Genomic DNA, 25,470 nt, shown 5'->3' with positions numbered 1-25,470 from the left:
CTGCCCTGCCCTGGGCCCAGGCGGGGCTGCCTCTGCCGGGCACTCCAGCCTACTGCTTGCCCTGGGACCCAGCACGCGGCGCCCCACAGAGCAGCTGGGCAAACTTGAGCACGCTTCCAACCCAATTCCTGCTCCCCCCCCCCCACCATTGTTTCTGATTCTCTAGGTCGGGGCAGGGGCCACGAATCTGCATTTGTACCCTGTTCCCAGGCGCTGCTGGCCAGGGACCCACGCTGAGGCCCGCCGCCTCAGATAGCCCGGCACGGAGGAAGGTTCGGTGAGATTCCAGGGCAGAGGCAGCGACACCGGTCACTCGCTTCTCATCCTCCAACCTCAGTCCTTCCCCGGCAGGTCCGCCCACGTCGCCCTCGAGGGCCTCGCCGGGGCCAGGTGGTTCCCCCTGCCGCAACTCCTCCCCGCCCGGGCGCGGCCCGCGCCTCCGGATCCCCCGCGCCGCCCAGCCCGGGGCGCGCTCCGTCGCGGGGTGGAGGAGCCGGGAAGAGGCCCGGGAGGGGCGCTGCGGCGGGCGGGGTGTCGCCCCCGGGGCCCAGGCGCGGCCCACCCCGTCTCGGGACGCGCGCGGGCGGGCGGGGGCGGCGCTCCGGTGGGCGCGGCGCACCTTGCTCCCGGCGCCCCCGCCCCGCGCCAGCCCCTCCCCGCCCGCGACCGTCCCAGCCCCTTCCGTCCGCTAGCCCCGCCGCTGTCCTCCGCCGGCCCGCGTGGGAGGACGATGGGTCAGCGCGGAAAAAGTGAATGAGGGCGGCGGCGGCGGCAGCGAGCGCCTGACTCGGCCGGGCCCGGGCACCGCGCGCGCCCCCCGCCCCGCCGGCTCCATGGACGCGCCGCGCGCCTTGGCGGCCAAGCCCCCCACCGGGTAAGTGGCCGGGCGGCCGGGCGGCGCGCGGGCCGGGGCCCCGCTCGGACCGGACGCCCGCGCCGCGCGCACTCGGGGCAGAGGGAGGGGGGCGCGGGCGCCGTGAGGGGCGGGGGGGGGCGCGCTCGGGGCGGGGGGCGCCCCCTCTCCGGCCCGCGGGTCCGCGCCCCTCTCCGCGGAAGGGGCTTGTGTACTTAGTGCGCCCGGGTCGTTGCCCAGGTAACAAGTGTCAGGCCGAGGCCGGGGCACGCTCGGCGCGGCGGTGTTTGTGTGCGCGCGCATTTTTTGGGGGGTCCCCGCGGGCAGAGCCCTCGCCACCTCCCGAGCGATCGCCCCAGGCGCCGGGAGGGCGGTGGGAGACCCGGCCTGGGACTCCCGCCCCGCTACCCGCTTGCTCGGCGTCTGCCCCGGGTTCCCGTGGTCGCCGCTCGCCCTGCCGCGGTCGGCGGGTTACGGTCCGCTCCTCCCCGCGATGAAGGGGACGCTCCGGGACCTCGCAGACGCCTGGGTCCGCCCTCAGGAGCGCGGTCGTGCAGAGGGCACTGTCCTCGCGCTCTGCGGACGTCTGCGCCCCTTCCCCCGGCTTGCTTCTCCGCGGTTCCCCGGGACAGTGTGCAGGGCACGGACCCGAGGAGGAGACCCCGACTTCGCAGCTGAGGTCGGGGCGTGCATCCTGCCTGCGCGGATCTGCGGCTGCCCAGACCTGTCCGAGTGTCCGCTTCCATCCCCGCACACCTTGTGTGTAGCGATTGCTCGCCACATTCGGGTTTTGCTCGCAGAGTACCTGCCCCAGTGCGGGAAACGCTAGCAGGACCCTGAGCCGGAGTTTGAACGGCGCACCCCCAGACCAGGCCGCGGGGTCACGCGAGGCCCGTGCGGACACTGCGGCGGCGCCCTGCGACCCGCGCACCCGCTCGCTGGCCTGGGGCGAGTGTGCCATGAGTCTTGCGAATGGAATGAGCGGTTGGGTGGGTCCTGCACCTGCTTACGAATGGGCCCACTTTCCGCTGTGGGGACAACTAATCTCTTCTCTTTGCACTTGTGTCCCACTGACTCACCCTGCCCGAGTGCCCATGGCCGCTGTGTGGCCCAAGTCTGCAAAAGGTTTTCGAACGTGTTCTTTTTGTTGTTGTTTTTTTTAACTCTCTTTAATGCCAGGAAAAAGTGAGCCAGGTTAGCAAATCAAATAATCCCGGAGCCGAGGAATGTTAAAAAGAACTTTTTCTTCTCTTTCTTTCTTTCTTTCTTTTTTTTTTTTTTCAGTGCACTTAGTGGTGGTTATGTAATTGCATTTGAACAAACATTTCCCCAAAAGAAAATAAAGTGGGGAATCCCTTTTCACAGAAACGGGCCTCCCGAATGGCATGATTCAGAATTACTTTTAAACCTGTCGCTTTGGGAACCTGTTTAATAAGCCTGTTTAAGGAGAGGGAATCTTTTTCTCACTATCACGTAACAGGAGGGGAAGTATGAAGGGGAGAGCTAATTGTAAGAGGCCAGCAGAACTGAATTTAGAGATTATTTGTGAAGGCCGGGAAGGGAATCTGATTATGGAAGGGAAGTGGCGAATCCTGACCTGGGCACACGCTCCCCGGTGCTGTATGGGCAAGAGGGGACTCCACAGCCATTCTTGTCTGAGCTCTGGTTGGACTTCACATCTCAGTCTTCCCCTGGGGAACCAAGGGCTTTTGCTGTGGATACAATGACAACATAGGCAGTGGTCACTACCCATACATTTAGTTCTTTCCCTCTGATCTGCTTGCTTGAACGTCTTTGTCCGAGAGATGTAGACACGCAGCTTTTAGCTTCTGTAATTCCCAGTTATTTTATCGTCCGCCATTTGTTTCCGTCCCTGTAGTGAAGAAGCTCCTAGAAAATATCCATGTGCTTGGATTTCCCAGGTAGGAATTACATGATTAATTAAGCTGTTGTGTGTTAAAATCGGAGGAAAGAAATGGTCTTGGGCTTTTTGAATATTTTATATAATTTAGGTGCTTTGTCTGCCTACCGGAGAGGGTGGATATGGATGTGAAATTTCTGGCTTTGGTAGATTATTGGTAGCGGTCAGGTGCCATTGGTTCTTCCCTGATCTGCTCCTCTGTTGCTGCAGGATAAGGCAGTGCTTGCCATGTGCTCTGGGGAAATTTGTTTTCTGCCTGATACTGCACGCGATGACTATCAGATCAAACTTGGAGCAAGCTCTCGTTTTCCCACATGATCCAAGTGAGTGATGTGGTGAATTTGTTGTTGACTGAATCATTCGCCGTCCTGCGGTATGTAGAAAGGGGCTGACCAGGGACCGGTGACATAAAAAGATTTCATACTACAAACCAAGAAGCCCTTCTTGAGGGGACCTGAGGGGATAATCTGTTCGTGGCTGTAGATTGTAAATGCCACTAAATTATTAATAAGTGGTTACTAATTCTCTTTATTCAACCCAATTAGTTGGGTTGAAATTGTATTTTTTTACTAGTAATTTCATGAAAACAAGGACTTGTGACTAACTTAACTGGGAAAAAAACTGACTCCTTTAGGAAGAGGCAAAAAGTGACAAGTCGACTTGATGTGACTTCTAAGGAATTTTAGAGCACAGTTGAGGTGTCAGAATGTTCTGGAATTACCAGGAAAAACAAATTTCCTTTCAGTGAAGTTTTTAAATATACTTAAGCCCATTTAAGATTAACTTTGAGTTTATCTGTTTACTTTTAGTCTCTTTTTTTTTGAGTGTTTATGAGATCCCTGCCGCTGGCGGGTGGTCACGGAACCCAGGGTGAACCTTCCCTCTCGGCCCTCTGTGAATGGGACAGTGTGCTGGGGGTTGGCAGGGTACTGGTTAATTTTTTTCTATGGAGGAAACACGGAGTTCTGTAGAATAGAATAGTCCCCAGTGACATGAAATGTCAAAACAGCCGGGGCATTCGCTCAATGGCCGCATTCAAGGACCATGCTTACATAAAAACCAGTGGAAGTTTGCTAATCAATTTCGTCAGGATCCGAGCTTCACGAAGGCATAGCTGATGCTCGTTTCTCTGAATCAGTTTGTGTGGATTCCATCAAGTTATTAGAACAAGAAAATAATTTTTTTTTAATTAATGGAAGTGGGTAACTTGTGCTGCTTCTGCCCTGTCACCACCCCCCCCCCAACAAAAAATAAAGTATAGGAGCTGCTGTCTTGACAGTGACCATGGACCATGGCAGTGAGGTCTTCCATACAAGCATACAGATGTTAATGAATATTAATGAATGTATACTAAAATAAGAAAGAAGGTTAGGTTTCTAGCCTTTTCTAAAAGACAGGTTTCTGTGGGGTGCCTGGGTGGCTCAGTTGGTTAAGCGTCAGAATCTTGGGTTTCCGCCCAGGTCATGATCTCATGGTTCATGAGTTCGAGCCCCGCGTCAGGTTCTGTGCTGACAATGTGGAGCCTGCTTGGGATTATCTCCCTCTCCTTCTCTCTCTTCTCCTCCCCTGCTTGCTTCTCTCTCTTTCTCTCTCTCTCTCTCTCTCTCTCTCTCTCTCTTTCTCCTTCAAAATAAAGTAAACATTAAAATCATTAAAAAAATGAAAATAAAAAAATTAAAAAAGCATTCTAGACTTTTGGGCATGTTTACGTTCTTTAAAATGATAGTCTAATGATTTGCTACATTGAACATTTCGCATTTCACTTCAAAGATGTTACTTCTTAACCATACTTTTGGGAGGCAGTTCACTTAAGGCTGTAATGTTAGATATTGTTTGATGGGATGTGGAAAGCAGGCCTAAGGAATCTTATTCTTTTGCAATTATAGTTTTTCTGAATAAGTTCCAGGAGTTGGACATTCCCCTGTGACACTATCAAATGAACTTAGGGCACTTTTAATATTTCCTCAGTGCCTGTGTAAGGTTGATGGAGCTCAATTATGATTTAAATTGGGTGTGTGGATATTCGTACAATGTCGCCTCTCTCCTGCGTCCTGGACCTCCTCTGTTCTTCCCTGGACGGCCTTTCCCCGGATCAGGGGCCTGGAAGAGCTGGTTGTCACTGAGCACAAGTGGCTGACCGCTCTGGACACGTGCATGTCTGTGTTTCAGTGGTCTTTTTCGCTTGGGACCTAGAAAGAGAAGTCATAACTTGTGTGCACCCAAGAGCGCGTCCATGCTTATTTAGAAAGCAATGATCATAGGCTATGTCTGCACACCATAATAAGTGGTTTGGGTTTCCAGGCGTTTCATGCTTTGTTCTTAATCAGTAACCCCAATTTTATAAGTGGTCAGAGGTTTTGAACAGTGAGCGGAAAAGTATTTGATGCCAAAGTAGCCTGCAGGGTCGAGGATGTGCGCATTTACAGTATAGAAACACTTGGTTGCGATTTGGTCTTGAACTAAGTGAAAACATCTAGGACACACGTAGCATATTTATTAGGTGACGTTTCCCTAAATCCTGTCCATTCATCTCCGTGTTGATTTTCTGCGTTGGTTAATTATACTTAATGGTTTTTTTTCCTTCGCTTACTTTGAACTATAACAGTACGTCTGAGCTCCTGACTTGCTGAGAGCTTTTATGACATCCCTTTTTACTGTTTTTATGATTTTCATTGATTTAAGCGCATTTTAAATGTTAGCGCTCTCCCCCCTCCCCGCATTTTATACCTTTGTTTTCTCATTTCACTGTGTCCCGAGAGTGTTTACCCCAGTGTTCTCTTATGTCGCTTTTCCTTTATGTTTCCACACTGCTTTATTTTGTGCCAGTCTCTTCCCATAGTAACATTACGCTTTTTTCTCATGCGCACTTTATTTGGTTTCATTTGCTTTATACCAAGCTGATGATCCTTTCTGAAAGCCTAACGGTATTTGTTCGAGACTAGATTTTGCTGTGTACTCTGGGGTGACAATGACAGTGGGTCCCCAACAACGTCCGTACTCCCTCCTGCCTGTCTCCAGAACGTCCCAGGCTTCTGAGAAAATCCCTCTGGAGAGAGCCCACCTCCCCAGCTGGGCGATGCTTCGTGGCCTCTAGTGGTTTTTACATGCTTGCATCTGGATTCCCTAATTAGGTGGGGAGCTGCTCCCTTGCCAAGACCCTATTTTCTACAGGTAAGTCCAATTAGAATAAGGTCCATGGCGAAACCATTTCTTTTAGAAAAAGGGAAAAGAAGAAAAAGCTTTTCAACCATCAACATGTATTTCCTTTACGTGCTTTTGATTAGACAGATTCCCAGACCCCAAACGCTTTTGCACAGACACTCCTCTAAGATTCCTACACCACCTTCACCAAAGCGAGCAGTGCCTTTTGAAGAGACATTGATTGGCTTAGGGAAATCGTCGAAGTCCTTGTCCCTTTTCCCCAAAAAAATGACACAAATCCCCAAAGATGAGCCCAGTAAGTCAGGAGTCGTGACTCATGGATCTCCGCCCCCCCACCACTTTCCTTCTCACTGTTACCCAAGAACCCAGATGAGGAACCATTGTCTTAGGGGCACTTCCCTTGGGGACAACAAACTGTCCTTGTTCCGGGGACACACGTGGACGTGCTCGTACTCTCACTGGGCACAGAGGACAGGGTAGTGACCACGTGGCTCTAGTCCATGATGCCTGTGCCTGGGCAGGAATCGTGTTTGACTTCCTCCTACCAAAGCCTGACAGGCAGGCCCAGGGGAAAGGAAGACCTGGGTCTTGGGGTCAATCGTGTAGAATTCAGTTTAGCCTTCTTAGCCGGGCCTGCAGGGAGCCGTCCCGAGGTGGCTCCTGCCCGTCCCCCAGCCCAGCACTAACAAAACTGCCAGGCCGATGATGTTATGTGTCTGTGTCCAGTACGGCAGCCACGGAGCCCTTGGAGTGAGGAACTGAATTTCTCCCTTTTAAATTTTTCATTAATTTACGGGCGCCTGGGTGGTTCAGTCGGTTGAGTGTCCTGACTTCAGCTCGGGTCATGATCTCTCAGTTTGTGGGTTCGAGCCCCCCGTCAGGCTCTGTGCTGACAGCTCAGAGCCTGGAGCCTGCTTCAGATGCTGTGTCTCCCTCTCTGCCCAGCCCCCCCCCACACACTGTCTCTCTCGCTCTCAAAAATAATAAACATTAAGAAAAAAAATTAAGAAAACATTTAAAAACATAAAACATAAAAACCATTAAGAAAAAAATTTTTTTTTAATTTTCATTAATTTAAACATAAAGAATTGTGCGTGGCCAGTGGTGCCTCAGTGGCCTGAGCAGATCCGCTGCTGTTTTGCTGCTGTCCCTCTGTCCTTCCTGAACTGGAACGTCCCCTGCTTTCTCAAACTTCCCCTCTCCTCGTGGCCTCCCCTTGGCTTCTCGTCTCCCGGCCCAGAAGATTCCTGTTCATTCTTCCAGCTGCTGTCCTGCCACCGTCCAGGGGGAATCCCTTTCAGCAAGCCTTCCATGGGGGGCAGCATCTCCTACCTGCTTGTCTCTGACCCACTGAATTCTGAGCTCCTCCAAGGCAGGGACGTCACCCTGTGAGTGTCGTGGCAGGGACCTCTGGCATGGGACAACTGTTAGGATGGTCTCAAGCCTCCTGTGAGCTCTAAAGTCCTGGGATTCCAAGTGTTCCCAGAAATTCTCAATCCCTTCTTGAAAAAAAAAAATTGAATTTTTTCCTTAAACTGACCCGGTGTGCCAGCTGTGCAGACTTATTCTTTGCAGACCCGGGAGGTGTCAGGTGTCCTATTTTGAGGGACGTAAAGTATTAGACAACCCGCGGCGGTAGCGTCTGAAAGAAGAGATGATTTTCCGTCACCCTTACGTGAAAGTCTGCCTCGCTTGCTCCGGGCTGGCGTCGAGGTGTGGCTGGGATCTGGATGTTTATGTCCACCCCCCCCCCAATTAATATGTAGAAACCCTGACCTCCAAGGGGGTGGTACTGGGCAGTGGGGCTGTGGGAGGTGCTCAGGTCATGAAGGGTGAGCCCTCCTGATGGGGACTGTTGCCTGCGAAGAGACCCATGAGCTCTGTCGGCCCCTCCACCACATGAGGACCTGGGGAGAAGTCTGCAGCCCAGAAAAGGGGCCCCGCCAGACCTCGCTGGCACCTTGACCTTGGACTTCTAGCCTCCAGAACTGTGAGCAGTAAACTTCCCCTGTTTACAAGCCGCCCAGTCTGCAGCCTTTGGTTGTGGCAGCCTGAACAGGCCGAGGGGGGTGCCAGATCCTCGGGGACCTGCTTCTTTCTGTCTTGATGCTCTGCCACGGCCAGGGTGCCCCGTGAACTTGCCCTGGCCCAGCCCGAGGAGGGGTGAGGGATGGAGGTCACGGCCTCTGCTCTCGCGTCTGAGCTGAATGTTCCATCACGTATCCCTTCCCTTCTTTCCACCAACCCAATCTGTCTTTTGGTTTGTTTGTTTTTTAAAAAATCGTGGTAAACTATACATAACATAGCATTTACCAGTCTCACAGTTTGGTGGCATTAGGTACGTTCACACTGTTGTGCGGTTGTCCATCTTCGGAACTTTCTCCGGAACTTTCTTCCATTAAACGCTACCTGCCCATCCGCCTCCCCCCAGCCTCTTTAAATCTTTTGCCTCCTTTCTACTTGGGGTGCCTGAGAGTGTGACACCCCCCTAGGGACCTCACAGGGGTGGGATCACACAGTGGCATTTGGGGACTGGCTCATTCATGTTGTGGTGTCTGTCAGGATGTCCTTTCTTTAGCTTTTTTTTTTTTTTAATGTTTATTTACTTATTTTGAGAAAGACAGCAAGAGAGAGCATGAGCAGAGGAAGGGCAGAGAGAGAGAGAGAGAGAGAGAGAAAGCGAGGATCCCAAGCAGGCTCAGCACTGTCAGCACAGAGCCCAATGCGGGGCTCGAACTTACGAATGGTTAGGTCATGACCTGGGCTGAGATCAAGAGTCAGACACGTATCCGACTGAGCCACCCGGGCGCCCCAAGTTGCCCTTCCTTTTTAAGGCTGAGTGAGTCTCTGTAATGTCTATTTCCTGCTCGTTCCTCCTTGCTGAGACTGGTAGACGTTTTTGCTTCCACGTTTTGGCTGTCATGACTAACGCCGCTGTGAACGTGGGTTTGCAAGCAACAGTCCCCGCTTTTGCTGGTCTTGCGTCCCCTGGGAAATGGGATCGCGGGGCTGGATGGCAGTTCTCGGCTGCATGTTTGAAGACCCTCCATGCTGTTTTCCGCAGCAGCTGCACCATCGCACATTCCCACCCACGTTGCATGAGGGTCCCAGGGTCTCCACATCCTCGCCATGGCCCTGTGTCAGTCACTTGGCCATTTAAAATCTTGGAGGATGAGGGGACAGGAACCAGGGAGCATCTCCCACTCCCCAGGCAAGCAGGGGGGAGCTTTGGCACCGATGGGCAGACAGGGTGGGTGACGTGCCCCTCCGCCTTCCTCCAGGATCCTGAGAGGCCCCAAGCTGTCTCAGAATGGGTGCCCCGGCAGTTCCTCGGCCCCTGCTGGAAAACGTGTCCTTCGTTTGCTGTGAGCGTTAAGTCACAGAAAATGGTGCAGGGCTCCCTGCGGTGGCCATGGGTCCACCTGACGCGGGCCCGATTGGCAGCCGGCATCCTCGGGCAGCAGTCTCCCTGCACGTGCTGTCCTCAGCACTGAGAAGGTGGAAACGTCTGCACCCCGGCCCCATCCATCCGAGAGAGTGCTCTGACACACAAGGCCAGTGTGGACCTGGCGTTTTGTCTGTAGCACAGCAGGGCGCTAACAGTTTTTCTGTCTCTGAGGTCTCCGCTCTTGTCATGCACGCCACACCCACTTTTGCTTGTTCAGGATGGTGCCAGCCTGCTAGGGTGGGAGGAAGGAGGATCTCAGAGCGTGGGGGTGGCCCAGGAGGGACAGTCAGGGCTTCCCACCTCCCCGCTGGCCTGGGCATCGGGTGGGATGGGGAGAACGTGCCTGCATTTTCCACAGTGTGTGTGCTGCTGTGTGGCCCTAGGAGTCAAAGGGTGGAAGAAGGAAATACCTTGACCCTACAATCACGTGTAAAGAGCTTGGACAGTTTTAGCAAAGTGAGGTCAGAAACTTGATGGGAAAACGGGCTGTGAATGCATGCGCGAGAGAGTGTGTGTGCCTGTGCGTATGTGTGTGTGCATGTATTTGTGTGCATGTGGGTATTGTGTGTGTGCGTGTAGCCACGTGTGAGTGTGTGTGTGCGCATGTGTGCATGTGTGCACACGCATGAGGGTGTGCGTGTGCGTGCCTGGATATGTGGGGATCAATGTCAAGTTTAAAATCACTTGCAGCACTTGGCAGAGAAGCAGATTCCCAAATCAGATCCTGGAAGTTTTTTCAAGCCCAGTGTTTTGGGACCTGAGTGTAAAAATAGCTCGGGTGAGAGGGATAATATGGCAGAAGTATATACTTTTGTTCGTGTGGCTGATGTTCGAGACTTAAATGTAGTTTTGTTGGCTGGAGCCCTCTTCATTGAAAGCACAATCCGCTGATGTGCAGTAAACAAACCGTTAGGTGGGAAGGAGACAGGGTCCCTGTGGCAAAAAGTGGGACATCGGCCACGGAGGCTAGCTGCTGGCTGAGACCCCCGTCCACCCACCTGTCTTCCCTTCCCGCTGTCTGCAATTCTCATGGACGCTCAGTTCGGGGTGGGATTGAAAACTTTCTCCTCCTCTGCTTCCAAATGACCATCGTAAAGGTTACCCGTGTCCTGACAACGCCTGCAGAAAGGATGACGTAGAAGTGGTTTGCTTTAAAAACCGTTCATGAGGGGTGCCTGGGTGGCTCAGTCGGTTAAGCATCTGACTTTGGCTCAGGTCACAATCTTACGGTTTGGGAGTTCGAGCCCCGCGTTGGGCTCTGCGCTGACAGCTCAGAGCCCGGAACCTGCTTCGGATTCTGTGTCTTCTTCTCTCCCTGCCCCTCCCCTGCCCATGCTCTGTCTCTCTCAGTCTCAGAAATAAGTGTTTAAAAAAAACAAGCGTTCATGAAAAAAATAAATAAAATAAATAAAAAGCATTGATGAGGGGGTCATGAGGTGTGAGTGTTTCTCTTGTCCAGCTGCCGTAGATCAGTCCCCTTTACCACTTCCCAGATGTGTCTACACCGATCCACAGTGGAAAAACACGTCCTACGTGGTGAGGTTAGTGTGTATCACGTCTCCAACATTCACAGAGCAACAAAAGTTAGTTTGGAAACTTCGCTACTTTACTTTCTTTAATTAAAAAAAATTTTTTTGTTGTTTTATTTTTGAGAGAGAGACAGAGTACGAGAGGGGGAGGGGCAGAGAGAGAGAGGGAGACACAGAATCCGAAGCAGACTCCAGGGTCCGAGCTGTCAGCGCAGAGCCTGACGTGGGGCTCGAACCCACGGACCGCGAGATCATGACCCGAGCCGAAGTCGGACGCTCAACCGACTGAGCCACCCAGGCACCCCCATTCTTTTTCTTTTCTTTTTAAGTTTATTTATTTTGATGGGGGGAGGGGCAGAGAGCGGGAGAGACAGAATCTCAAGCTCGACGTGGGGCTCGACCTCATGAACCGAGAGATCACGACCTGAGCCGAAATCAAGAGTCATCCCCTCAACTGACTGAGTCACTGAGGCGCCCCTGCGCTCATCTGTTCTGACACCAGGGGACCTTGAAGGAGCTGATGGTTAACCCCCCCACCTGGCATCCAGCTGGGGGCTAAAAAAGTGTCGCAAAGCACCCCCCCCCCCCGCCACGTTCTTAGCTCATTTGGGGCCTACGCAAGCTAAACATCCCTCAATCTGTTTTCTTCTGATAGTTTTAAAACTTGTTTGAGTCTGTCTCACAAAAATAGTTGAGCCCTCTTGATGATGTTTTACTTAACCTGTGCGGAACCCTCCCCCTGCCCCACCCTGTCAGTTACAACCAACCATTAGAACTGACATCCGCAAAGTTGGAAAAACAGGGCTTTTGTGGAAAACATTGCTCTGGAGAGGGCACATCTGAGTGGCAGTCGCCGGGGGAAAATTCCATGTTTGAAATGTTTCCTTGATGTTTACCGCTCGTTTTGTGACTTTAAAATGATATGGTATCTGTGTGTCAGTCAGGGTTTGGACTTTAACTGGCGAGGTTGGTGGGAAGCAATGAATGAGCTGTTTTGTTTTGTTTTGTTGTTTAGCTTTTAAAATTTTATTTAGAGAGAGCAAGTAGGCGGGGAGGGGCAGAGGAAGAGAGCGAGAGAATTCCAGGCAGGCTCCACGCTCAGTGTGGAGCCCGACACAGGGCTCGATCCCATGACTCTGGCATCATGACCTGAGCCGAAATCAAGAGTCGGACTCTCCACTGACTGAGCCACGCAGGTGCCCTGGCCAACTTCCTCTTAAAATGACTCTATTTTTAGCTAAGGGAAGGTCACGACGCTGAACAGGCTGACCCCACCTCTGTTTCTGCCTCTCCTTCAGCCCACGAGGCTTGGGGGGGTGCCACCCACCGCCTCCTACCCCACATTGCACCCTTGCTGGTCACATCAGGGCACATGTGCATGTTGACCTGTCACTGGATTTGGATGACAGGCTTTCCCACCCATATTCAACCCACATCCAGATTTTTATAAAGGGCGTAGCATGTTTCTGCACCTCTGTCCATGCAAGTGGGTGTAGGAGCACAGCCCTGAAATTACCGTGTGTTGTATTAACTTTGTAACCAGGCTCCGGTGGCCATCCCTTTATTGTATTTTCAAATACGGCAGCTCCAGAGTAGAAGTTTCTATGGTGGTGATGGCAACATCCATAGCTCAGTTCCGAGAACGCGGCTTCGAGCGATGCACGGTCACTGTCACAGACCGGCTTTGGGAAGACGGAGCCAGCGAGTTAGCTCGTGCTTGACGCGGGTCAAGCCCTATGTTTCGAAAGCACGACCATCACCAGCATCGTGACTCTTTGGGAAATAACGGATGGTCTGCTCCCTTTGTCTTAGCAGCAGAATGTCTTCCGGTGGGATTTCCCATCCAGGTTGACCTCTAAGAAGTGATGGCGCCCTTGCTTTATTTCTGTGGCGCCTCCACATTGATTATCCTGGGGGTGAGGCCAGATGCCCGCCCCTTGTTAGCCAGCCAGCCCGTCCACGATTATTCCGTAAGCATCTCCTAGCCCCGGGGAGAATCCAGAGAGGGACCAGGCCAAGACGAGACATAAAAGATCCCTTAAAACCAACCTAAAGGAAGGTCTTCTGGCCATGACTGTGGACAGGGGGAGATGAGGAAAAGCTTACCACGCTTTGCGCTGAGGCTGACAATTAGATAAAATGCGTAGGTGGGGAGGCAGAGACCCAGCACTGTGGGAGGGGCCGCTGTGAGGAGAAGAGGGTGTGAGGATCCAGGATCCTTCCTTCATAGGACGCTGGGCGGACAGACCTCCGGCTGACTGAAGGGGGGAGACTGCGGGGCTGTGCAGCTTTACTTATTTATTTATTAATGTATTATTTATTAATTTACTTAAAAGCGTATTTATTTTTGAGAGAGAGAGGGAGACACAGAATGCGAAGCAGGCTCCAGGCTCTGAGCTGTCAGCACAGAGCCTGACGTGGGGCTCGAACTCACGAACCGTGAGATGGTGACCTGGGCCGAAGTCGGACACTCAACTGACTGGGCCACCCAGGTGCCCCTATTTTTTTATTCATTTTTATAATGTTTTATTTATTTTTGAAAGAGAGAAAGAGAGTGCAGAGGAGGGGCAGAGAGAGGGGGGAAACAGAGGATCGGTTCAAAGCGGGCTCTGAGCGGACAGCAGAGAGACCGATGTGGGCCTCGAACTCACACTGTGAGGTCATGACCTGAACAGCACGTGTTTAGATGCCCAATGTGGTGGTGCCAGGAGTGGAGGGCCAGCCTGGGAGTCTGGATTTCATCTTAAAGACGTAAGGGATCAGTCAGTGTTGAGCAGAAGAGTGCCATCCTCACGGACAGAGTGTGTTCTTAGGAGTTTAGCCTGAAGCCAGGATGTGAGAGGCCCAGAGAGGAAAAGGGAGTGTCTGGGAACCAGCCGGGACAGCCAGCGTTCCAGTAGCCCAGGCGCTGACCTTGCCTCCACCGAGGTGAATGGAAAGGAAGGGATGGTGTTAGAGACGCCAGGTGCGCGACTCTGGGAGCCACAGGTCACAGAGTGGCGCAACTCCAAAAATGGGTAACTGGGAGAGGTCTGTGGCCTTCGAGGCTACGATGGTGGGAGCTGGGAGGAGGGGAATGAGGAAGTTTGGAAGAAAGCTCTTCACTTACTCGTAATGAGTGTGAGGCAGGTGAAGGAGAGGCTAAGAGATAATCAGGCAGGACTCCTGTCTTCCAGGTGCTTAAATCCAGCGGAGGACAGGGGGACAGAGCAGGCTTGACACGCACAGCCAGGGAACTCAGAGTGGGGTGCCCTGGGTCAGGGCAGGAGAGAGGAGGAGGCCTCGTGGAGAGAGCCACGAACAGCTCTGTGAGGACTTGGGCGGCATGGGTCCCGTGTCCTGTCCCAGGCCCAGGTCCCACACAGCAACCACAGCCAGTGTTGTTGGGTGCTTACCGAGCACTGTTGAAAGTGCTTGCATGGGTCCCCTCACTGTATTCCTTAAAACAGTCCAGGAAGTGTGTGCTACTGTTTCTCCCATTTGTGAATGAGGAACGTGGGACATAGAGAGGTTAATCAGTGATAGCAGGGTCAGCGTGGTGACGCAGTTAACCTGGCACAGTTCTTAACCCCTCCACATAGTCTTTAGATATTGGCAGTAAGGTCACTCTGGGCCACAAAGACAGTTCTAGGTTGAAGTCTGAGACATGGAGAGGGTTTTCTAGGAGACATGAAGTGGGAACAAAGTCAGGTCCTTGGGGAGGTGCAGATTCTGTGGGAGAAAAGTGAACGTTTGTAGAGCGTGGGGTAGAGCTCAGGGTGGGGCCAGGCTTCTGGTTTATTCCTTCATTTCACTTCCAGCACTTCCGAAGAAAAGGCCATTATCCATTTTCTTTAGGAGGCAGTGGGCCTCATCCACCATTCCTGCATCGGGTGGTGGTAAAAGGATGCAGGGATTCAGGCCCAGACCTACCATGCACATACTGCTGTTTCAATTTCCATGGGACACATTTAGTACCAACATTCAGGGGACCCTGGTCGGATATGGCAGCCCTCTGTGCTTTAATAAGTGTAGTTTGAGTCTGAAACCAAAGGCAACCATTAACACTTGTAATAATAAAATCAGAAAGAAGCAATGAATCAGGTTTTCAGGGTCAGGTCTGCAGAGTCTGTGTTTGCAGTGGGCCTGGAGGCCAGTTCTATTCAAAGTATGGTCTGTGGACCTGTGTGCAGTGAGATACATATGCAGCTGAGATGGCTGACCAGAAAGCAGCACTTAAAACAGCTTGACATGGCTGTGACATCCAAGTGCCCAGTCTGAGTAGCGATGTGGTTGAACAGAGTATGCACAGTTCTGGTCTTGCAGAACAGGTGTGGGAGAGCCTGTGGGGTGAGTGCTTTCTGTGCAGTGTTATTTATCCCCCTCACTAGACCTTTATGTAGTACTGTTACTGTCACCATTTGGGGGATGAGGACACTGAACCCCAGAGAGGTAACTAACTTACTCAGGCTTTCTGTGGCCAGCAGTGGCCCTTCTTACGTGCCTTTTCAATTGTGGATATGTTCTCTCATTCTCTGAGCACGACTGCCAGCTTCCTGTTGCCCCAGTCCCATCAGTAGGGTGCAGGCACATGGTGCTGGTCCTGCCTAGAATGTTCTAGTTGGGTCTGAGACCTTCTTGGCATGCTATTGGTCAGTCCCCACCGGAACCTGGGCCCATGTGCTGGGGGTTATTAACCCTGTAGCCAGTTTGAATCTTGTGACCCTAGGCGGAAAGAGACAGATAAGGGAAGATAAGCAGAATCATGATTTCTGTGGTCTCGGCCTGATTTACCTCCTTTCAGTGCTTTGGAAGCTAGGGATTTGCAGAAGTTCTTTGGAACAGAGTACTTTCTTGACAGCCAGCTGTGAAACTCCCAGTCTGAAAGCGGTGGCATACGTTTGCTGGGGGCACTTGTTGGCAGCCTCACTAAATCCCTCGGGGTCTTCACAAGGCCCCGTGACCTGAGAGGGGCATGTGCAGGTGTGCTCACGTGTGTGTACATGGACCTTGGAGGTTGTCCGCTCATTTCCGGGGAGGGCGTGCCAGGCTCCCGTCTGGCCTCAAAGCCTGGCGGGAAGGCACTAGGTGCGTGCCAGCAACATCTCCTTGTGACTCTCCTGTCCTAGACTGCTGTGGCTCCGGGGGTGTCGTACAGGTAGCGCTTCCTTTATTCCACAAGCGAGTGTGGTCAGGGGATGGAGGTAGGGAGGTGGGGAGGAGCCTGGTCGGGTAGTGTTTGACAGAGCTGAGCCGGGAAAAAGGAATTACTGTCACATGAGCGCCATCCTGGGGCAGGTGGGTTTGGCCCCAGAGCCTGGCGTCCTCTGTACGCAACTCGAAAGAGTCAGCTCAAGGCTTCGCTTCCGTTTTAAATCGTATAGAGTCACATTTGCTGCACAGAGACGCTCCGTCCATGTGGGCAAAGGTAGTCCCTGCTCTTGCCTAGTGAGTTAGGCCAACGCCACGGTATGTGAAGTGAGGGGGTCTATTTAACGGTAATTTACACGCACGCACGGTTGGGCGGCTTTCGCAGCACCCACACCCGCATCCCATGAGCCTGCAGGGCGGGCCTTTCTTTCCCCACTTTCCAAATGGAGGACGGTCCCATGGGTTAATTAAGAGCGATGCGGAGGCCTGCCTTGCGTGCGTGGCCCCAGCGTCTGTGCGTGGTTAGTGCTGGTGGGTGACGCAGCCCATGCCCACAGGAGCATGCTCGTCAACCAGCTGCGCAGTGACCGCACCCCCATGGCCCTCCGCCTGGGAAAGCGTGGCCCGATCACACAGGTGGCCAGCTGGAAGACCGTAGGTGTAGTACTTATCTTGCTGAACACAGATTACCCCAAACTTAGCAGCGTAAAGTGTGACGGTGCCCCTGGACAGTTGTGACTCGGGCTGTCCCCTGAGGTTGCGGCCGTGCTTACAGAGTGGCCAGAAGCTGGCTCGTTCCATTTTTGCTCATTTTTGGCGGGACATCTCAGATCTTTGCTACGTGGTCCTCTCCACATGGTGTCCAGCTTCCCGTTGAGCCGGGGATTCGAGAAGGAACTCGAGGAGGCTGCACTACCTTTATGACCGAGCCTTCCAAGTCACACACTGTCACGTAGCCTCGTATCGCATTCCTCAGAAGCAGGTCGGCAAGTCCAGCCCACTCCCAAGGGGGTGGAATGAGGCTCCTAGTGAGGAAACTAGTGTAAAACACGTGTTCTCATGTTTCAAAACCACCATGAGGCAATCTGAGTTTGATGGCCTTTTCCCAAAGCATCTTGGTTAAACCACTTGTGATAGTATTTAAAACCCACACTGGGGGTGCCTGGGTGGCTCAGTCGGGTAAGTGTCCGACTTGGGCCCAGGTCATGATCTTGAGGTTTGTGGGTTCAAGCCCCGTGTTGAGCTCTGTGCTGACAGCTAGAGCCTGGAGCCTGCTTCGGCTTCTGTGTCTCCCTCTCTCTCTCTCTCTGCCCCTCCCAACTCATGCTCTGTCTCTCAAACAATGAATACACATTAAAAAATATTTTTTTTAATGCCACTGGAATTTTGATAGGGATTGCATTGAATCTGTAGATTGCTGTGGGTAGTATAGACATTTTATCAGCGTTAATTCTTCCAGCCCATGAACATAGGATATCTTTCCATGTATTTGTGTCTTCTACTTGGGGGGCTTTTGAATAAAGACACCTCAGCTTCTCCCCAAGAGAAATCAAGCATCGGGTTGTAATTCAGCCTGCCGGCACGGGGTGGGGTTCAGTGGGAGTGGTCTGAGGAGCCCCCAGGTGGTTCAGAGGTCCCATCCTGGCTAAAGATTATCCGTCCACTTGTTCATTCACCCATCAAGCCCTTAAATGAAATTGAATAAAAATACTGTTCCCGCTCTCAAGGAGGCTGCCTAGGAGTTCTGTTTAGTCTGCAAGAACCATTTACTTAGCACACGATTGTTCTGTGTCAACAGAAATTTCCTCTTCACGGGCCCTTTTGTGTATGTTTTAATGCACTTCACGTGGTCTAACCAGGTTGCTTTGGAAAAAGACACCGAGCCCAGATTGCAAGCAAGCACTCCTGCTATACTTAGCGCCTCGCTGTGAGTAATCACCAACACGGAAATGCTTCTGAAGCCTTGACAGGCATCCACCACGAGACAGAAACGGCTGTGCAAAACACTTGCGGCAACATTTATGTAATTGTCTTCCCGCAGAATTATTTGTCTGAAAAGGAAATCGTTGATCAAAAAAAGACATGAAGTGTTTAACTTGTGTAAAATAATGCTCTGGCAAAACAAAACAAACGAACGAACAAACAAATCCCCCCCCACACACACACACACACAAAACTAAAACAAAGAAAGAAAGTAAAGCCAAGACTAATTTCTCATTTTTGATTGTCCTGATATAATCAAACATCTCCCAGCACCTTTGGGTAACTTTGAATTAAAGTCGTGTATATGATAGTCTGTATGTTAATTTTTTCTCAGGTTTCTCTCCATATTATGGGTGTTTAAAAGTGAAGTGATGGGGCGCCTGGGTGGCTCAGTCGGTTAAGCGGCCGACTTCGGCTCATGTCATGATCTCGCAGTCCGTGAGTTCGAGCCCCGCGTTGGGCTCTGTGCTGACAGCTCAGAGCCTGGAGCCTGTTTCAGATTCTGTGTCTCCCTCTCTCTGACCCTCCCCTGTTCATGCTCTGTCTCTCCCTGTCTCAAAAATAAATAAAACGTTTAAAAAAATTAAAAAAAAAAAGTGAAATGATAGGGGCGCCTGGGTGGCTCACTCAGTTAAACATCTGGCTTCGGCTCAGGTCGTGATCTCACAAGTTCTTGAGTTCAAGCCCCACATCGGGCTCTGTGCTGACATCTTGGAACCTGGAGCCTGCTTCGGATTCTGTGTCTCTTCTCCCTCTGCCCCTTCCCTGCTCGTACTTTGATTCTCTCTCAGAAAAAAAAATAATAAACATTAAAAATTTTTTTAAAAAAGTGAAATCCATTTTTACTGATGTAGAATAATTTTAAAACTTATCCGTTTGGTTAGCTGTGATTTTCTTTTAAATATGAATTAATTAAAACTCCTCCGTGTGCCGCCTGTGGGGTGTGGATAATTGTCCCTGACCTGATAGAGCCCACAGGATAGAAACAGGGACAGATCTCTAAACAAGGAGTTAGGACACATGCTGTAAGCGAGATGTGCACAAAGTGCTTTCGAAACACCCAGAAAAGATGGCGCATTTAGTCCTTCTCGTAGGGCGGGGTGGAGATAAGTCAGGTTTATTTTTATGAAAGGCCTTCTCATAAAATGGTTCTGCTGAAGCAGTTCTTAAATATAACACTCCTTCCAGACACACACAGCAGCCAGGCGGGAGGGGCTGTAAATATCGCACCAAGATTAGCTCGCGTAAATGGACACTTAGAGCCTTATTCAGCGGGGATTTTTTCCCCCCCGATGATCAGAAAGGAGAGTAAAGAGGTGTAGAAAGTGCAGACAACTGAGAGACTGTCAGGATTGGACCTTTTTCAGCCAAGTTAAAGTTAAGATTAGCAAAACCACAATGAGATACCACCTCACACCTGTCAGAATGGCTAAAATCAACAACTCGGGAAACAACAGGTGTTGGTGAGGATGCGAAGGGAGAACCCCCTTGTGCTGTTGGTGGGGATGGCAGACTGGTGCACCCGCCCTGGACAACAGTATGGAGGTTCCTCAAAAAATTAAAAATAGAACTACCCTACAACCCAGCAATTGCACTACTAGGTATTTACCCAAGGGATACACGTGTGCTGTTTTCAAGGGGCACACGCACCCCAATGTTTATAGCAGCACTGTCATCAATAGCCAAAGTATGGAAAGAGCCCAAATGTCCATCGGCTGATGAATGGATAAACAGGATGTCGTATGGATATACAATGGAATATTACATGGAGATCGAGAAGAGGAAAATCTTGCCATTTGCAACAGCGTGGATGGAACTGGAGTGTATTATGCTAAGCTAAATAAGCCAGAGAAAGGTAAATATCCTATGAGTTCACTCATATGTGGAATTTAAGAAATACAACAGATGAACATAGAGTAAGGGAAGGAAAAATAATGTAAAATCAGAGGGGGAGACAAACCATAAGAGACTCTTAAATACAAAGAGAACAATCTGAGGGTTGCTGCAGGGGAGGTAGGGGAGGGGATGGGCATTAAGGAGGGCACCTGGAATGAGCCCTGGGTGTTACATGTGACTGATGAATCGCTAAATCCTACTCCCGAAACCTATACTACACCATATGTTAACTAACTAGAATGTAAATTAAAAAACAAAAAATCGAGAGCAGGTTGTACCCTAGATCCTGCAGCTTTGGTCACAGTTCTCGGACACGTGATCTGTGCAGACCTGCAGACGTGAGCAGCGTGTGCACTTAAGACACAGTGTGGTCTGATGGACCCGAGCATGTGCTGTGTGCCGTCTGGTCACCGGGCTGTCCCGTCTGCTTGGCTGGGTGGCTGGAAGTTCCTGGCAGCAGTGGTGTGGCAGGGCAGACCTAGGGCATGACTACATGCAAGGCCAGGCACTCACGGGATTGTGTCTTTGGTTCCACCGAATTGGATAATGAACCATTTTTGAGAACTTTGATTGGGCAGGTGATACAGGTGAGAATTCTACATAAATTAAGTGCTGTGTTCGAGGACGATGCTAGATCTCCAGGGGATTCAAACTTACACATATATTCCCGGACTAGCGAGGTCAAATAAAAAATGTTAAATGTTTATTTAGACAAAGTTCTTGTCTGATGAAAATCTTAGGAGGCAAATCGCTAGAGTTGGGAGTATAGTAACACCTTGGATCGCGAGGAACGTGTTCTGCGCGTGTTCTGCAAGACGAGCGGACATTTCTAATAAATTTTAACTTGATAAACGAGCGACGTCTCGCCGTACGAGTCATAAGTGATGCCGAATGTCACAGGATCACACCTGAGCCGACGGCTCTTGAAATTCTCTTTGATATACGAGTGCTTTGGATGACAAGCATGTTTCCGGAACGAATTATGCTCAGAAACCAAGGTTTGACTGTTGCGTTTATGTGTGGAGAACAATGTGTATTCTGGGTGTGATCTCGCGCCTTGAGGTGCTACAGCCAGGATGGAGTCTTGTACCGAGGTTGTTGGTCCTCAGTTACGAGTGACCTCCCTCACGCAATTATTCTTCGTATTTTGAAGATTAGGATTATTTCTGTCTGGAGTTTATTCTTTTTGCTCTTTGTGACCGAGAGTGTGTACTACGTGTTGTAACTACAGATCGAGGTGTATTTATGTACAGTGAACAGCACGCCGTTCACATCCTTGAAACCATTGTTGCGTTCAGGGCTCAGGCTTGTCCGTCACTACCGACAGCTTCCTGGTGTATTTTTGCCACCTGTTTCTCCCTGCACCAGCAACTGCTGATCAGCTTTCAGTCACATAGGGCAAGTGTGCGTTTTCTAGAACCTTCTATAAACGGTATTGTTTAGTGCCCTCTCTTCTTGGTCTAGTTCCTTCACTGAGCGTAATGAGTTTGGCTTCATCCTTCTTTAATGACGGCAGCGTTCCGCTTGTTAATTTCCGACAACGTGTTGCAGATAAAGCTGTTGTGCACATTTATAGTCTCTGCGTGGACATATGGTCCCATTCTTTTCAGTAAGCACTGGGGGTAGAACGGCTGAGTCACAGGATTCGTGTCTTTTTACCCATTAGGAGCCTAGTGGCTCTACCGCGTTAGGTGCCTTAGCCGTGGAGGGTGAGGGACAGTAGCTGGGTCTCTCATTGGTTTTCACCGTCATAATGGGCGCAGGTTCATCGGATGGTAATGTAAACTTGTGTACTGTTTAGTAGCTTACTTCTGTGGTTCAGTGATTGAATTCAGGCCAAGGAGGAGCCAGGGCCCCCGGGCTGGCCTGTGATCGAGAGTGTATCCAGGGCCAACAAGCCACAGGGCCCCCCAGAGGGTGGCTGGATTTCCCCAGCTTCTGACTGAGCAGTGTTTTTTTTTTTCTTTTCTTTATTATTATTTTTTTTGCATTATCATGCATAAAAGTAACTTTTAACAGTAACTTTTAATTTGGGGACAGGTCATTTTTCAGGAGACTTACTTACATTTGATAATAAACCACCATTGATTTGAAGATTCAGCTGACTCCATTCAGTGCCTTTATTTATTTATTTTTTAATGTTTCTTTTTGAGAGAGAGAGACCGAGCATGAACAGGAGAGGAACAGAGAGATAGGGAGACAGAATCTGAAGCAGGTTCCAGGCTCTGAGCTGTCAGCACAGAGCCCGACACGGGACTTGAACTCACAAACTGTGAGATCATGACCTGAGCCGAAGTCAGACGCTCAACTGACTGAGCCACCCAGGCGCCCCTCCATTCAGTGACTTTACATGACAAAAAATAGAATTTTGTTCCTTTAAAAGTATACGATGGAAAATTTCAAACATACACAAAGTAGAGATTCTAGTGCGGGAACTCCCGTGTGCCCATTATCAAGCATACACTTTTTTAAAAAGTTTATTTATTTTAAGAGACAGAGAGCAAGTGAGGAAAGGGTGGAGAGAGAGAATTCCATGAAGGCTCTGTGTTGTCTGTGCAGAGCCTGACGTGGGACTCGACCTCACAAACCGTGAGATTATGACCTGAGCTGAAATCAAGAGTCAGGTGCTTAACCAACTGAGCCATCCAGGTGCCCCTCCCACCCCCGCAAGCGTACGATTTTCTAACATTTTCTTTGGCGTGGTTATGTTATGGGAAAATCCCACACAGTTGTTTCCTTTCGAAACGCTCCCATATTCACCACTCACTCCCAAGGCTCTTCCCCGGACATCCTCTCGTTACCTGGAACCAAACTAACAGTCCGCAGCACCAGCTTCCCTGAACATATGGGGACTTCTTCCCGGGTCGTCTTCCCAGGCTGGCTTTCAAGGTTGTAAAAATGAGTCCTAAGCCGCAGCCACTGGTGAGGACAACTGGTGAGGCAAGGCATTTGGCCCCAGTTATTTTCCTTCTAGCAAATCTCCTGTTGGCTCCTGTCACCTCCTTTCCTTCCTGTGTCTTCCTGTCACCCCAGCGACCTCCAAGTGCGTCAGGGTCTCAGCCTTGCTCACATGCGTCTTGGGCTCCTTGGCCTGTCATCGAGGGCTGTGTGCTGTGCACCCGTGTGCACAGGTGACTCATGGGTCTTCTGCCGACTCACAGCGGCTGATGGAGGGACTGCGTACCCTGTAGACAGGGTGAGCGTCTGGGTCACCATCCAGGCAGTGCAGGGCAATGAGGACGCCCGGAGTCTGGCAGTTATCTCTGAGTTTGAGAGAAATGACTCACTCCTGCGTGCTTTGTCTCTGCATCCTGTGTTTATGCGGGGGTCACCTGACCTCAGGATTGAGATTTAGAGGAAGACAAGCACACACCGCTCTGGGACACAGACACGGTTTTCTCCAGCAGACCACCTGAGTTGTGGCATCTCAGGTCTGCCATCACCTCTGCTGGGTGCCGACCGTCCGCTTTGCCCGTGACATCAGAACCCACGTTCCCAGCGGTTAGCCGTCGATCCCCAGGTTAGATCAGTGAGATGTGCTGGTGGCACTCAGTGGCCCTGGTGGCCAGCAGCACGTGGCTGATACGACAGGCGCCGTGACCGGCCCATCTGGTGCGTCTCCCTGACCGCGGGTGCGCACTCGATTCTGTTTGCTCCGGAGCACACACCGCCTCTCCGATTCCACTGGAAAACGTGGCCAACGCAGTGTTGCCTCTGCCTGCGAGCACATCTTCCTCCTTCCTGTGCTGCCGATCTCCTCTGTGTCCTGCTTCCACAAGGCCGTGGTGGAGGACCTGTCTGCAGGAACGGTAGTGAAGATAGAAACCAAAACCAGGGATGGCGGAGGGAGGAGAGATTCAGCCCTGAAAGCAGGTCTCCGTGCCACGATGGGGCATCAGCTTGGTCTCCGTGTTTCGGACAAGCCGGGCAGAGTGGGAAGCGCTAATTTCCACAGTTGTGGTCGGTGAACGTGGGACAAGGTCCGGTTCCCCACGGGACGCAGCGTTTTCCTGGCACAGGGGGTAATTCATTACTCTCGGTGGTTTGTGCTGGTCCCTGCCGCCCACCCGCACTCTGTGGCCTCCCGGAAACGCTCGCTTGTAGGGGACAGACACTGTGAGTGCACCTGCTGTGCACATCGGAGAGCCTGGGCAGTCGCTGGCTAGGGAATGAATGGTCAGCTTTTCCACGTCGGGGCTCGGCAGGAGCCAGGACAGGTGTGCAGTGCACGGCCTGGATTGGGACGATGAGGGGGTTGGTTTTCCAGGAAGGGAGGCCAGCCGAGAGAACATGTGGCCGGACAGCCTTGCAGATCATCTGTGCCATGGGGTGGAGCCCGTCCGTGGCCTCGGAGGACCCATGCCAGCTCATCAGCTCTCTTTGGAAAACACGTTCCGGGAGCCGTGGGAGGGCAAGGCTGCAGCTGGGGAAGCCTCGCTGGAAGGCTACTGTAGGGACCCAGGGGAAAGGGGGGAGGTCGTGAGCCTCTGGGGCCAGGCCGTGGGTGGGAGCGAAACAGGAGGGATCTCAGGAGGGGGTCAGAGATAGGACTGATGGACTGGGGACCAGTTGCAGGTGCAGGATGAGGAGAAACATGATTTGGAGTTTCTAGGGATGTGACCTGGTTGACAACGAAGGCGAGAACAGTTAACCTTTGAAGGGCACTTGGCAAATCCCGTTTGCCAGCGCTGAGAGTCTGTTGTCCTCGGAACCACGTGCAGAGGCAGGACAGGTCCCTACTGGGATTGCTGCACGTGTGGCTTGGCAAGACTCACGGACTTATTCAAAGTCACGCAGCCGGAAGCGGCAGAAACCTCCCGGGCCCCGTGTCTGACCCTGCGTGCCCTTGGGTGGCCGGCAGAGCAGGATCTGGAATCTGGAGCCATCTGTTTGAAGTGAAGAGCAAAATGACAGCTTTCGCTTTGCATGTGGGTAGAACGAGGGCCTGTGGAGGGCAGCCGGCCTGGGATGCACAGATGTGGGGCTCTGCACCCTGGCAGCGAGGCCGGGCTTCGGGGCCAGCCTGAGAATTTACAACGTGGCGTAGGACCTGACTTAGATCAGGTGCTTGCTAACTCCACCATGACGGCCCCATCTGAAGGGTCCCACTGTCCTGTGTTCCTGAGGATGCCAGGGCCTGGCTGGTTCAAGGTTGGCCAAGAAAATACACGATGCCAACTTACACGTGAATTGTAGATAAACAACAAATGTATTTTAGCGTAAGTATGTCCCACGTAGTCACTGTTTATATGAAGTTCACATGTAACTGGGCCTCTTGTATTTTTCTGTCATCCTACCCGACTCAGGGAACCAAGATTGCAATATATGACACCAAACTGATTTGGTTTTCCCGTGTCCTGGGTGCTGCTGTCACCATGGTCCAAGAGTGAGCGAGTACCCAGGGGAAGTGTGTGAGGTGAGGGTGGATGAGAGCACCAACACCTGAAGGCTGCCGGCCCAGGGTGTCAACATCTGAGGGCTGCTGGCCCAGAGAGTCAACATCTGAGGGCTGCTGGCTCAGGGCATCAATATCTGAGGGCTGCCGGCC

At 51.7% G+C, this 25,470-nt stretch overlaps 1 protein-coding gene and 1 non-coding gene across 4 annotated transcripts in view; one reads left to right on the top strand and one right to left on the bottom strand.

The window, feature by feature from the left end:
* Positions 1 to 674: 674 nt before the first annotated feature.
* The window catches only part of COBL (cordon-bleu WH2 repeat protein), a 260,429-nt gene continuing 235,633 nt past the window's right edge, over positions 675 to 25,470 (top strand). For all 3 annotated transcript variants that reach the window (XM_049641276.1, XM_049641277.1, XM_049641275.1), the window contains exon 1: positions 675 to 874. In XM_049641276.1, the coding sequence (XP_049497233.1) occupies positions 834 to 874 (41 nt within the window). In that variant the 5' untranslated portion in view covers positions 675 to 833. The remainder of the gene's footprint in view (positions 875 to 25,470) is intronic.
* TRNAR-UCG (transfer RNA arginine (anticodon UCG)) lies at positions 11,129 to 11,213 on the bottom strand. The gene has a single exon. It is a non-coding gene; the product is annotated as a tRNA-Arg (tRNA).

This window comes from Panthera uncia, chromosome A2 (assembly GCF_023721935.1).
Source record: "Panthera uncia isolate 11264 chromosome A2, Puncia_PCG_1.0, whole genome shotgun sequence".
In the NCBI taxonomy this organism is placed as follows: Eukaryota; Metazoa; Chordata; class Mammalia; order Carnivora; family Felidae; genus Panthera; species Panthera uncia.
The sequence above is the reverse complement of the archived record's forward strand: the minus strand, read 5'-3'. Positions and strand labels throughout refer to the sequence as shown.